The 14,681-nt window shown below is 39.2% G+C and overlaps 1 protein-coding gene across 16 annotated transcripts in view; it reads left to right on the top strand.

The window, feature by feature from the left end:
- BBX (BBX high mobility group box domain containing) overlaps positions 1–14,476 on the top strand; it is a 155,067-nt gene extending 140,591 nt beyond the window's left edge. For 14 of the 16 annotated variants that reach the window (XM_054068675.1, XM_054068670.1, XM_054068735.1 and 11 more), the window contains 3 exons: positions 917–1,114; positions 1,790–1,982; positions 4,805–14,476. In XM_054068675.1, coding sequence (XP_053924650.1) covers positions 917–1,114; positions 1,790–1,982; positions 4,805–4,892 — 479 coding nt within the window. In that variant the 3' untranslated portion in view covers positions 4,893–14,476. The remainder of the gene's footprint in view (positions 1–916; positions 1,115–1,789; positions 1,983–4,804) is intronic. The other 2 variants (XM_054068661.1, XM_054068651.1) reach the window with 1 other exon arrangement.
- Positions 14,477–14,681: the final 205 nt, after the last annotated feature.

Here is a 14,681-nt window from a genome sequence, read left to right as displayed (position 1 = left end):
TCTTAACATTCAGTAATCACAAATAGGATAGGCCTAGTAAATAGTAAAAATGGATGTCACAGATTGAATTTATGGACTAGCGACACACTATGGTATGAGCAGTATGGCTTATTAAATTAATGGAAATTGCAAATGGTTGGTGACTGTGCACTGATTTCAGACTTCGGAAGCTTAAATACGTTTTGTGGTTGCTTTCTGTCCAATTTCTTCATGAACGAGATTAAAGTGCCTATTCAGTTGTGATCATGTTCCAGTTCAGGGCAGAAGGCTGCTTCGAAATGCCAACACTGGTACAGCTGAGAAGGATTCGAACTGTTCTTTCTCACTCTCTGACTTTATGTAGGCAGTATTTCCGTCATGCATTCTTGTCTTACACCGTGATCCAACCGCACTTTTGTGTTTGCTGCCTTTTGGGTGTTTTTTAAGGTTTGTTGTTTTGTAAAAGGCAGTATTTCCCTCTGCTTAGAGGAGACAATGAAGAGTGACTGTAGAGAAGAGACTAGGGGTTAGTTGGGACTTCCTGAATTCTGCTTGTGAGTCTTGTCGGTGAGCTAAGATAACCTTATGTGAGGACCACTGTTGTTCCTTAAATACATTTTTGTCTCTTAGCTACTTGTTGGCATCTTCTATTGCAGAGCATTTTATATAGACTGCTTAATACCCTGCTCCCACTGAAGTGCTACTGCCCGTCTGACAGTTTCCTTCACAAATATTAGAAACTTGAACCTTCTGGGATATAAAGAGTTGATGCTACTGTTCCCCTGCAAGCATTTGCAGCATTTGGATCTTATCTTTCTATGGGGTGTGATGAGTACGTGTGAGGGAAGGTTTTATGCAGATAGATGCAGAGTGGTAAATAAGCGTAACTAGTAGTTGAATTATCGTGCATGAAAACTGCTTTTTTGTCCTCTTATAGCCATACTCTCAGAAGACAGAAATTCCATTGAGTCTGCCTGGAAGAATAAAATTTCTCTGTCTGCCCTAAACACTCCAGAGCCAGCAATGATGCATGAGCCTTTAGTTGGCAGCCAGAAGAGGAAAGCAAGGAAGACTAAGATCACACATCTTGTCCGAACAGCAGATGGTCGGGTGTCACCAGCAGGAGGGACACTGGGTAAGGAAATGGGAGTTTAAATTTTGTTTAAATTGAATGGTTGGAGGTGGCATTGGAGTAGTAACCTATCAGGAAAGTATTTTTTAGTCAGCTTCATTTCTTACCTGCTCAGAAAAGTCATTCTTTAAAGTACAGTTCAGCTGGGAAATCACTGAGTCCGTAATGGCCAACTTCTTTTGTTTGAATGCCCAAATCCATTTTCTCTGTCTGGGTATTTTTCTCTGAGAACTGAGAGCTGATACAGAGAGAAATGGAGAATGGTTACCTTTCATAATTTGTTTCCAGTCCAGTAAGGGAATTACACTGTATCTAGTTATAGAATGTAAAAATGTACTTCATAATACCACAGTCAGTGCTGCAGCCCTTGCAGGAGTTGTCTGCAGTTCAAATAATCTTTCAGGACTTTGGTATCCAAAACATACATGAAAGTTCTCTTACCTGACCTAAAAGATCAAACTCAGTTGAATCCAAATCTAGTAAACTGCTTTAGAAACCTTAATACTATGTTTCTGCCAATAGCTTGGGTCAGAAGATGTAGCAGCATGAATCAAATTGCACTTGCAAAATCAAAGTTGTAAAGGTAAAGATTCTGTTAACACCAGACTAGTCAGTATATTGATGTGCTGCGTTGCATTTAAGGGTTAGATTTACAAGCTTAACTTTCCTTTATTGCAGAAGACAAGCCAAAAGAGCTGCCACAAAGTACTCCTCAAAAAACGTCAAGTTCAGAAACTGATTGCAACAGTGAATGCTCCAGAAACGCAGAGACAGAAGAAAATCATAGTATTACATCAGATATGCCAGCAGTGTCTGCATTTTTTAGCTTAGCTGCTCTGGCAGAAGTAGCAGCCATGGAAAACGTACACAGGTATGGTTTTCCTTTCCCCTTGTTGTCTAATAGTACGTGGCTGACAGCTTGTTCAGAGAGCACATGAATTGCAGACTGTTTAATTTGGCCTGCATTTCCTCTTCCACAGTTTTGTATGAATGTCTGTTTTACACCACTTGCTTAGTAGTGGTAAGTCTTCACCTAAATAACAATGTAACGTGTTTCTGTAGACAGTAAAGTGATCCTCCCTGGTAAGTTTGCGTACCAGGTTTTGTATGTAAACAGGTTCATATGCTCCTTGAGGTCCTAATAATTGAAAGTTTCTAATAATCAGATGCCATTAGTCAGATAATAGCAGATTTAAATAGCTATTGCATGCTTATTTAATTTTTCAATGTCCTAAGACTGTGCAGAGAATTTCATATAACTTCAGCTGAAGTTTTTATGCTGAACTTGGCTGAAGGAAGCTAACTTGTTATTTTTACTCTTATGCTTTGCTGTGTAGGAGGCAAAGCATCTTCAGAATGTCATGGGGCAGAACAACTCTGGATGATGGAAAGGCACGTTAGTTCGGGTTGGTCTGAGAGGTAGTTACTGAGTACACTGTCCACACAGATAAGGAGAATCTGAAGGTTACTCGGGGCTGTTGAAGTAGTTCAACATGGTCAGATTCTGCATGCCTGGACCTGTGATGGAAGGAAACCAATGACAGCAAGTCCTCCTTGGCTCTTAACTATCCAGTGTTGGTCTTTGATGCTGCAGCTTATTGGAGACAAAACCTGATCCGTTCCTGCAGTGGAAGGGCAGTGAGGATGTGCTAGGCAGGTTTGAAACCATTGCAGCCTCTGCAAATGGCATTTGACGGATTTCTGACTGCCTAATCAACTCCACAAGGCAGCAGTTGATGAAACCATTCATAACTTAATTTTACTGTTGATCTAGTGGCCCTCATTGGCCAACCCAGTGCTATGTGTTCAGGCTACACATCAGCAATTGAAAGGCTTTTCAGAAGCTTGGGGGCCTTACAAGAAAAGAAGTCAGATGAACCTAGCCTGCTAGCTCTTCTCTCTAAAAGCTGTTGTCTTGCTTAAGAAGCATTGTTTGGGGTGAGAAGTATTTTCACACTGTAGTCAGCCTTCTCCCAACTTTGCAAAACAAGTGTCTGCTGTCAGGACAGCAGAGGTCTGAACTCATTTCTGTCATCTTCTGTGGTCAGAAGCCACGAAGTGAGGCTTGGAAAGTGTTGCACTAAGCTCTGCTCTCACTCACACCCTTGTGGCTTCATTGATTCTATTATCATTGACTGGAATCGCAGGAGAACAACAGGATTTGCTTCACTGTGGTTTATTCCTCATTTTTCCTCTAAGAGTTCTTGTCCTCCTCTTGTCCTGGTTGAAGTCAGCTGATATTATACAGAGCCGCCTGTTTGGGTCTTCCTTTCTTACTCCCACCTTTTGTCATCTCATCATGCAGCTACAGCAAAGCAGCACCTTCCATGATGCCTGAAAACACCAAACTGGCAAATGTCCAGCAACTGTTGCAAATTCCAGTTTGTAATCACCCCACTGCAAATGACAACAGGGGAAGACTCTTCCCAGTAGAAACTTAGCCATGTCTCTCTCAGAATTGGCAAATGGAAGTCAACAAGAAATCTGAATGTGATGGGCTAGATGCTTCTCTCATTTCTGTCCTGTTGATTGTTGTCTTTTGCAACTCACTTCTTTATTTGCAAATAGCTGGAAATGAGAATAATAAAATTATAGCATTAGAGGTTTAGTTGGTGTGTTTTTTCATGACTGAATTTAATTATTAAATAATTTTATAGGGCCTTTGGCTGTGGATGCCAAACTCCTTTTTAACTCTAATTAGAGCTTGGCTGGAAGTAACAGCATGGTTTTCATTTGAAAGCTTTTGTTTAGCTTTATTTACCTTGTGCATGCCCCAGTTAACTGCTGTGAGCCTGAGCTGCATTTTGTCCCAAGTCCACTTCATTGCACTCCAGTTGTGCAAAGCATGTTGGTACCTCTGTTTCTGCTGGAGTCTTAGCTGTGCCAAAGTAAGATAAAGTGGCCCTTGTGTAAATAAGAAGTGGGCCCCAGTTTTTAATTTCTGCAAATGACACATGCTGTAACAAAAATAGAACCTGACTAGTGAGATTAGATAACAAGCGGTGACGTGGTTTGTGTATGTATTTTTAAAGGCAAGCTGCAGAGGAGCTCTCCCAAGTCCATCTGCTAAATGATTGATGTTGATTTCCAGCACACAATTCTGACGCAGTTTATTTTTTGATACCCTGTGCCAGGGGATAATTTGTAAATTAACATTGCTGTCGTAATGAAAGAGGTGTTGTGCAGGTCTGGTGAAGTGTTAAGTCATGAAACTTGGAGTAATCCCACTGTGCAACTCTGCGGATGAGTGCGTTTTCATATTGCTTAAAACCTGCTGTCACTTTGCCTTTACATGACATATACCTCTATGCATTCACCTTCTTTTGCCACGTATGAGCCGTATGCTGCTTCTGAGGGCTGAAGCCACTCCCTTACAAAATGAGTAACAACACTTGGGCACTTCAAAATTAGTCTGTAGCCATGTATTTTGTTTTGTATAGTCAAATACCATCATATCTTGGTTTTGCTAGACTTTGCATTGTATTGCAGGTTGTCCTCAGGATATTGTCTTACAGGAATACCTCTAAAAAGAGCGTGTGACAGTGGTATGTGGGCATCTGTAGCAGCAGGAAGTTTCAGTACTGTAATGTTGGATTTTAAACCATATCACTGCTTTCCATCCTTTCTGGTCTGATAAAAGGGCTTCCTGTGCTCCGAGTAATGATGGCTGGCTTTTCTTTTCTTCTTTTGCAGAAGTCAGAGGGCCACACCTCTCCCACATGACGGACAGCCAAATGAAATGTCTCAGGCTCCAGTGCTTATTTCCTGCGCTGACCAGTGAAGCTCCACTTTATTGTAAAACATTGTGCTTTACCTAATATCCTAGCCTTGTCTTTACCAAGGGAAGCTAGTCAGTCCATATGATGGAAACTATAGACTGCAAGCAAGTGCTTATTGTTCTGAGTGGCCCAGAATTCACTGGAAGCCAGACATTAGCAACTTGGGCCAGGTCCTCAAATCGGAACCCAGTATGTAGGAGGGTGATATTAATTGTCTATTAATGAACAGAAATGGAATGATCCCAGAGCTTGCTTTCTATTGAAGGCTTTCAAACAGTAAATAGGTGGTTGGTGTGAAAAAGGCTGCCTTTTACTGTTAGCTCACACAGCATCTCTTTTACCAACCAGAGAGTATGGCAACTAGTTTCATATAATACCTAGTTATTCTAAATGAAAATGACAAAAAAAAAACCAACAACAAAAACACTGACGCACTGCACTAGTTATTATTAGATATTCTTAGTCATTTTTGTACATGAAGATTTAAGTTCTAAGATGGTTTATATTAATAGGTTATGCCTACGTTTATATTGTAGAATGAATTTAAAACCTGTTCCAGAGAACTCAAGGCAGCCTGGACAGATGTACCATTGTTAGCGATGTTTGGGCAGCCATGTGGTCCAGATGTTCTGCACTTTTATATTTGCCACCGGAGTGGTAGAGTTTACTGGGAAAAATTCTGACAGGCTATGCTTGGATTTGTTTCTTTTTAATTTAGCTTTGAATAACCAGGATGATGTGCATTAGAATAAGGAGTGGTGTATGGAAAAGAAAATACTGCAGATAATTGACTTGTCTTTCATGCCTTGGAGGATTCCTTTATTTTTGCATAGATGTCTGAGCAACTTGGTGAAACTTTCCTGTAAACAAAAAGTACTGCAAATGTGTTTTTTCAAAAGTGACCTTAGTAGTATTTCACCATCTGAAAAACCTGAAACCATGACTTTTCGATATACATGTACACCGATACACATACCTTTTACATTTTACAGACACTGAAATTGTTGTAGTTACTATGCACAGTCCAAATCAGCTTCAGCGTTTGCATAAAGGGCCAATTACAGTTTGTGTTGGTAAAGTGGCAAGTTGTATGCAGATAAACTACAACTGAAGAGTAATGTTTGACTGAATTCAGACTACCAAACAGATCCATCTGCCAGTTTCTGTCTTTGCTTATGTTGCATTTTTGTGTTTTGCTCTCATAGATACATCCCAAAAGCAGGCCAATTGTATCACTTGGCCTGTAATCTTCGCTATCTTGACTTACACTATTGTATAACCAAGCATTGAATTCCTACCAACAGATGCAAAACTATCACTATTAATTGATCTAAAGCTACAAATTCAACAGGGTACTTCTTCTATAGCACAAGATGTTTCCCTACTTTTTGCATTGTAGCACAACAATTTACCAAATTGGACTCCAGCAATAATTTTCTATTAGTCTTCGTCATACCGGCTGAACTTTTGATAGTATTAGATTGAGTTTGAAGTTCTTTGAATTAAGTCTTTAAATGACGTGAGTTTACATCATTCTATCAGGCATTCTTATTTATACTTGACTGAATTGATATGTGTTTGGGGTTATTTTGTAACTAATTTGATGTAATAGCCATATGGACAGTAACTATTAATGCTTGCTAGATTTAGCCTTTCATTGTTGTAGCTAAGTGAAAGTCTTTGGTTCAGTGTCAGGAAACAATATACAACATACCACACAAGTTGTAACAAAGGATTAAAGGTGTGACAAAAGGCAGGTAGCTGGGGAAGTGTCACTGAAACAGCACCATTGAGGATGCGTGTGCTGGGCGAAGGGAACAACAACAATAGAACAATAAACTTTACGAGCCAATGAGTCAATGAAAAGGCTTTTTAAAAATTCAGGTGAATATATGATTAAAAGCCCCTAAAATGCCATTGCAGTCTATGGCTGTATTTTTAACAAGATTTTATTAAAATTTTATAAGTTATTTTAACAAGACAGGAAAAACTGAAAAGACTTAAAACTGTTGGGTCGCAGCAAGGTGGCTGTTGGAGTTTTGGACCACTTTATAATTAGCTGAAATCCAAATATGTTACAGTGCAGGCCGTTCACGTTGACAATGGTACTAACTTATTTCTCTAGAAACCTTTAGAGTAGATATATTTTTGTCAAAGCACCCCATCCTTCCTCGCTTTAAATTTCAATATTGTTCCTGAAGATATTTCTGTATATTAATGGTACCTTTTTTAAAAGAAACAGAAAATTACTTTTTTCTATATGAATTAATATCTTACTTGATCTGCTTTTCCTTGACTTTCCCTTAGAGAAGGGGTAGGGTTGGGTCAGTTTACTGGATATGACTGTTTTCAGATACTTATAAACCTTTTTGTAGATATGCTTAATTTTTAAGCGATTAGGCACTGAGAGTAGCAGAAATCCTGCAAAGCTTTATAGTTCACTAGGCATTTGCCTTTGTTGGTTCTCTGAGTGATGTCTTGATTTCAGTAGCTAGAATTTTCCCTGAATCTACTAGAAGGGATATCAGTATTTTCAGGTAACAAAGTCTGTTAGCACAACAAAAATTTCAGACCAATATCTTAATGTATTGGGGTTGGGTTTTTTCCTTGTTTGTTTTGTTTTAATTTTTATTAATTTCAGCTGCATTCGTTTTGGAAAATCTTATTGCTATTGTGTGTACTTCAGTATACCAGCAAACACTGTTACCCATTAACACATTGTCCACAAATGCCTCTAGAGAAGAAATTGTTGCACCTTATGTATATCTCAAGCAAACCAAAATATGCTTTTCTGCTTTGTTTATTCTGAATATGTTGTATCATACTTTACTGAACCCATTTTAACTTAGCTAAAGCTATCGATATTTATGCATTTCACATTATTTTCTGGATCTCAACCTGTGTATAAATCTTTCGTTTAAAAAAAAAAAAGAAAAGCATTTACCGTAGTCATCCTCTGTGACTTATCCATGGGAGGGGGGAATCTTGTCTCAAGTGTAAAATGCAGTACTGTCCCAGTTTTCCTTGGCTTTTATTTATTTAGGGATCTCTGATATTTCGTATGTAGTTTTGAGGTATACAAAACACATTGTCGTAGCTGAAGCTACAGATCTAAGCAGCTGGGAGAAAATTACTGTAATGTCTTCTTAATTGTTTTGTACTGTATACAAATATGGGAAAAATGTTCTGCAGAACATTTGAGATGCAGATTCTTAACCCCACAGTAGGTTATTTTCCAGATATTAGACCAAATGAGTCAAAACTCAATGATCTTAGAGGTCTATGATTCTAAAAACATCTGTGGAGATTACTTAATGCTCTGCTAATGGCAGTAACTACCCCTTGAATGTGCTGTGATTTCAGAAATAGAATATATTTATTTAAGATGACTGAATGCTCTTTTATACTAATACAATATCCCAAAGTCATGAGCAAGAGACTTCTTGGTAGTTTGGGTTTCTATTTTTAGCATTGGTGCATGACTTTTGATTAAAGTGATGAGCGTTGGAAAGGGGCACAGGAACAAGGGACTGGTAGAAGCGTGTGAACTTGTGGTGTTTCAATTCCAGCATTGGTCTTTATTATTTGAGTGAAAACTGCCTTTGTAGCACAAGGCTGAAGAGTGCTCTGCAGTTTGTATCAAGTAGAAACCCAAGAGAGTTGTAACTGACAACTGAATGAGGGAATGCCTTATGGTGTAGATGCCGTCTTTTGGAACAGGATATTAAATTGAAGCAGTTTTAATTTCCACTGCCTGTACAGATACTAAAGGCAACAGCTGTAGACGTGGAACAGCTGATAGAGGACAAAAAGAAAACTGTCCTTTGTTCTCAGTGTGGCGGAGTTATGGCAACAAAGGGGAATTAGGGAAACAGATAGGTGTGTGTATATATATACGCGTGTGTGTGTATGAGTGTGTGTGTGTGCGCGCGTGGATGTGCACATTCTGCAAAAAAAAAAAAAAGTAAGATAAAGAAAAACATGATGGGTCTGCAAGAGACTATAATGTATGTTGACCCCTTGAGTGCACTCCCTTTTTTTTGAATGCTGAGTCTAATATGGCTACCTCTCCTAAAAGACTACTTTTGTTAACTTCCATTTGCTTTCAGGCTTGATCATGTTATCTTTTCAGCCATTGATACCATTTGTATATCACTGTGTACTTTACTTTCCAAGAGCAATGTTTATATAGTGCAGACAACGTAAAGGTTGAATATACAGTGGTAGCCAAACTATGTTGCTGGAGCATTTTTGTTTAACCTCTGCCATAGTCATGTGGGTTACAGGACGTGGGCCCGCTAGCTCTAGTTGGTTCAGTGAGATTGTTTGTTGTTACAGCGGAAAATGCAGTGCTTATAGGGTGAGAGACTTCAGATATTGCCAGAGGTGATGCAGTAAGCCAAATGCTGCTCTTGAAACTTATTGTGGAGTTTACGTTTGCAATCCTGATTTCGCAAGAAAGCGTAACTGTGCAACTTGTGTGTTGTATACCATACATTATCCATTAGATGCCGTTTGTTTGCCGTGCTTGTTTGATAGATTGTAGACCTCCTAGGTGTCTTTGCCATGTTTTGTAATACTTGTGGCATTTTCCTACCTTGTACATATTGTGGAACTGTCACCTACAGTTGCCAGGATGCTGAGGCATTTCAGAGCACAGAGTGCCGTGAATGAGTGCATTTAGTCTGTGGAAGCTACTTGCCCTCCTCCCCTGAGTTCCCCAATAAAAAGGCACAGCGAGGTTTATACTCTCACCTAAGTACTATTATAGTCATTTATATTCTCAGTATTTTGTACTGAAGCGACAACTTTGACGAAGCTTTTGAGATGGATGTATATTTTTTGTTCCCCTACTAATTCTTCTAAAGGCAGAAATCTAGGAAGACTTGACATGAAATCTCCACTCGGCAACACACCTAAGCTTACGCTGAAACCATCTTTACTTATGGGGCAGCATTGCTGTTTGCACTGTGACAGTGCAGGAGCCCCAGTCACGGACCGCTATGCTCTTGAAGTTAAACTTGAGCTTTTGTGATGTTCCTGGGGGAGGCAAGTCATTGTGAACTAGGGACTTCGTTGAGATGGCATTTTAAAAATGACTGCAAATAGATTGAGATAATTATTGAGTTCTTCCAAAGAATTACACTGTAGTTTCTGGGTCTTAACTGTTACCACGTATCAGCAGACCCACACTGTACTCTACTGGAAAAAAACACACCTGTACAGGATAACTAACCATGCTTCCAAATACAATGGTCTAACCCACTCTTTTCAGCCCTGTGACTGAAACCTTATTTTCTGCCATACACTGCTACACTTTAGTCAGCAGTTGGGGTTTTGAAGGTGGCAAGAGCAAGAGGGGTACACATTTGCACATGTCTGTGTGTATATGTATGTATGCATGCACACATGCGCCCCTGTCAGAGTGCAGTGAATTGCAACATGTTCTCTGTACAGAAGTGTTCCCGTGTGAGGTCATAAAACAACATGAGGTTTCTCACATGATAGTTTTCCAACTTTCTTGCTAGATTTCAATCGCTTTCCTTCACATTACACCATAAGGTGTGATTTTCAAAAATCACACCTGAAAAAAACCCACAGATACTGCTGACCTGGATGCTATGAAAACCATCTTTCTCAGCAGTGCTTGCTTTTAATAACCAGTATCTGTTGACAGTTTTAACACAACTGACTTGCTATGAACTTTCTTCCTAGAGCCCAGTCCTTCAACTTTCATTCTCAGACATAATTCCACTGGATTTTGACCCAGTATTTGGCTTTATTCTCTCCAAGTCTTGGTGTAAACATGCCTTACAATAGTTCATCTCCATCAATGGTATAACAGCTACTGCCTTCTTAGATGTGTGTAGTTAAAAGTCAATAGCACATTTATAGAATGTCATACTTTCTTGAAAAACCTCTAATCTGATATTTTTAAATGCACATGTTAAGTCATGTGTATAACATGCTAAAGTACATTAAACTGTGATAATGAAACTGAATAAAATATTTAATAAAATATTTGAAATATTTGAAAAGGACCTTCAAATAGATTTCTTTATGTTCATTCTATTTTGGTTATCTAGTGTGTGCCTGTAAACAGTTTCCCATTTAAACCTAATGATTGCAAATAAATGCTATTCAAACAGAACTTCTTTGATACTTCACCTGCTTTACTCTCAAATGATTGTTTAACGTATGGCTGAGATAGCAGTATTTGCAGAATTTGTTTTTAGCTATAGTATGAGTTTGTTGGCTTTTTTATACTTAAAAAGAAACAAGCTTATTTTCCAACTGAAAACAGAAGGTGCCACAAGCCAGACATGAATCCTCAGAACTGTGAGCTGCAGTTTCTTGTCAGATCATCCGTTCAACTTCTACACAGTGACTAGAAGGGTGTCACGTATTTTGCAAAGAACTTCTCCCATTTGTTCTTGCTTACACGTGTCTATAATGGGACCTTCCATTTTACTTCTAAAAACTGAGCGTGCTTCAGCACTGTTGACATTGTTAAAAAGATCCATAGACCCATCCAAATGCCCAGAATTCAATAAATTTATGTTGGCATAAATTTATAGAGATGGTGGGACAGAGCTCCAGAACTCAGTGCAGTTGGGCTGTGGGAGAAAAAGTTTGCCTCTTTTCCTGAGCTTTCCAGGTATCCACTTTTGTATTTCTGGATTTTGTCTTCCTTGCACAAGTGGGAAGCTCACTCATAGTCCACACCAGAGCAAGAGAAGGCATCTTGTGAAGAAGTCCTTGCTATATTTTTGATCTTTGGACACTAAGAGAACTTAGTCAGAAATGGTCTCTCTTTTAGAAATAAGTAACAAATGTCATCAGTGTTTAAACTTAAAGGTCCCCACTACTTTAGAAATTTATTTAAACCAAGACTGTTCTGCCCATATATTTTACCCTCTTGAAGCTTGAAAATTAGACTGTTGGGGATCTTGTCTTTTGCTGTTCTTGGATGCCTGAAGCGTCCTTGATTGCAATGTATTTTTCTGATCACAGAAGACCTAAGTACAGACTTCATGAAGTCAGTAGACACCAGTTGTTCATATGGGAGCAAAACTTCTGTCTCTGAGTCAAAAGTAGCAGAAGGGAAGCCTTTAGGGTTTGGGGTTTTTTTTTCACTATGTGCTGTTTACTCAGGGAAGAAGAAATGTACGCAATCTTGCACTGCCTTTGCTGGGTATGCATCAGTATGTCTGCAAAGAAACACCAGGAATGGAAGAGACTCAGCATTAAAGGCCATTTAAAGGTCATACTTGGGAAAGGGGGAGAAAAGCTGATTCAGTGAGCAAAGAAAGCTAGAAGAAAACTTGTAAAAGTATAGGATGCCTAGTCAGGGGCATTGAAGTCACTTTTGTGGGGTTTTTTATTTACCTTAAAACAGTCACCATTCCTCAAACTCCCATCTTTTCTCATCTGCTCTCATTTTGTTCTTCCAACAAAATACCTGCTGAATCCAGGTAACTCTCAGTGCATCTAAATCTGGTTTGTTACCCAGCTCTCTCTCACGTTGCTTGCAGCTGCATGGCATTACAGTGTCTTTAACTGTCAGGTAAGATAAATTTCCACTAATACTTTTGGAAAAACACAGGGCGGAAAGGCATCATCCTTCTACAAGCACCATGCTTCTGCCAGGTGCTCCAATGTTCTCTCCACAATACTTTTTTTTGATCCTTTTCATTGTTCATCCTGGAGTTTTTTAACGTGCGGACAACCCTGCTGTCAAATGGACCTTTTTTTCCCTACAACATGACAACGCTAAGTGAGATACAAAGTATATTTGACCATACAGTAACCATGCTATGTACCATCTTATGAAGCTGTCAGTTCTTCAGCAGGACACTAGCACTTGGTAACAAAATACGACATACGTTCCTGTATTTGCTGCAAAGTTCTGTTTTGTTTTCAGAAATAAAACCTGTAAGATACAACGCCTACTATCAATTCAGTATCATCTTTTTGTGAACTGTTTTTGGCACAACAGCAGTACAAAATCGAGCTCTAATATAGTTGTATTTAAAAAGTACTCTAAATTTCAGCTAGAGTCCATTGGTTACTTTCCAATAGGAAAAGATAAGGTTAGCTTCCCAGCAGAAGTAAACTAGCACTAGATGTAGCTGCCTCAATGTGGCTGAAAGTCCATTGAAAATCTAGCCTATATAAAGAAATCCAAGAAGTTAATTCCATACAGAAGAACACATCAGCCCATGAAACAAGATTAACCAGTTGAAGTAGACCCAGAAATCAAACCAGTTCAGTCAGAATGTCAGGCTTTGCATCAAACTGTAATTTTCTGAATGCAAACACCTAATACTTCATACCACACTCATATCATTTCATTGATAGCTTTTGTTACCTTAGCATTTGGATATGGAGAAGTAACATTGAGTGTCAGGTGCATTAGTTATAGTTTGCACACTAAAAGAAGGCTGATGTTGCCATCTTAAACATCTAGTTTAAGAAAAACCAAAGAGGAAGAAAAATATTCAGCTCTAAGGAGGTGTCCTGCTCCAAAAGAAGCATTTGAAGTACATCTTAAAGTTAGATGTGTGGCTGCTGAAGGCTTCCAGTCATGGCAGACCATTAGGTTCCAGTCAGATCAGTCGGAGCATGAATTCCCTTCCTTCCAAGGTCTGAGTGGGTAACCTTAATACCTGGTCAACACATAGAGTTATGATTTCCTATCAGGCTTTCCTAGTATGAAAAATCTTAATTCCTAGATATTTTCATGAGTGGCATTCTTAAAGCGATATTGTTGCTGCTTAGAGTCTTGAGACTCTGCAGGCTTTTGCCAGAAGTTTCAATGTCTTTATCTCAGATACCGACCTCAGAAAGTTTACTATAATGGAATTTCTGTTCTAATTGGAGCCCTCTAAATGCTGTCTTTTGACTACAGTCTATTAAAACGTCTTACCACCTTTCAGGAGTAGAGGAGAATTTGGAAGTCAGATAGTCCAAATCTGTCAGTAATTTAAGATACTCTGTTGTGGTGGTGGTGTCCAGTGGTAGCGGCGTTTGTAATGCCACTAAGTCTTGCTTGCAGTGCTAGCTCTGAGCTATGCACATTATGGGAAACCTGGAATCTTGAGTTAGTGTGTTTTCAGTCTTGTGAATCTAGAGACTTTGATTCAGATGGCTTGCAGCTTGCCATTGCTGTTAGCATAGATCGGGATGATGTCATTTGAAGCAAATCCATTGCATGTCTCTCTGACAGACAGACAGTTCCTTCTTGTATCCGAGATGTTGCATCTGGTTTGGTTCTTGCTGCCTTGGTCAAAGACCTATTCTTGCCTGCAGGTGAACTTTTCCAGGACTCCCAATAGTGGCATTTGTCATGAAGTAGGTCTCTGGCAGAGAGTGGCCTTTTCTCCACAAGCCTCCCAGCCTCTCCCGTTCAGGATAGCGAAGTATATCTATGCCTCAACAACTTTGCCCATACAGCTGGGATCTCTTCTTTCCCACAGCTGCTCAGATATGTTTTTGTAAAATAAAATCAAACAAACCCGGCTGGGAACTTGATGGAAAAGTCAGACCTTCATGAAGCTCCAGATTTCAGTAAGCAGTAGTTTGAGAGTGAGGGGTGTCTTCAGTTAGAGCAGCAACAGAGCTGTGTTTCCTTTTGTTTTGAAGAGCTGTGTTTTCTAATGGAAGTAAAATGGCAGGGAGATTACTGTCACAGCAGATGGACTATATTGTTGTCTTCACATGGTTCCAATTTCAAGAACAAGGTTTGCTAACTGGTCAAAAAAAAGAGGAGAAATTGGAGTTCTAGACTA

Source organism: Cuculus canorus, chromosome 1 (genome assembly GCF_017976375.1).
Source record: "Cuculus canorus isolate bCucCan1 chromosome 1, bCucCan1.pri, whole genome shotgun sequence".
NCBI lineage: Eukaryota > Metazoa > Chordata > Aves > Cuculiformes > Cuculidae > Cuculus > Cuculus canorus.
Note: the sequence above shows the minus strand (reverse complement) of the source record. Positions and strands in the feature narration are given on the sequence as shown.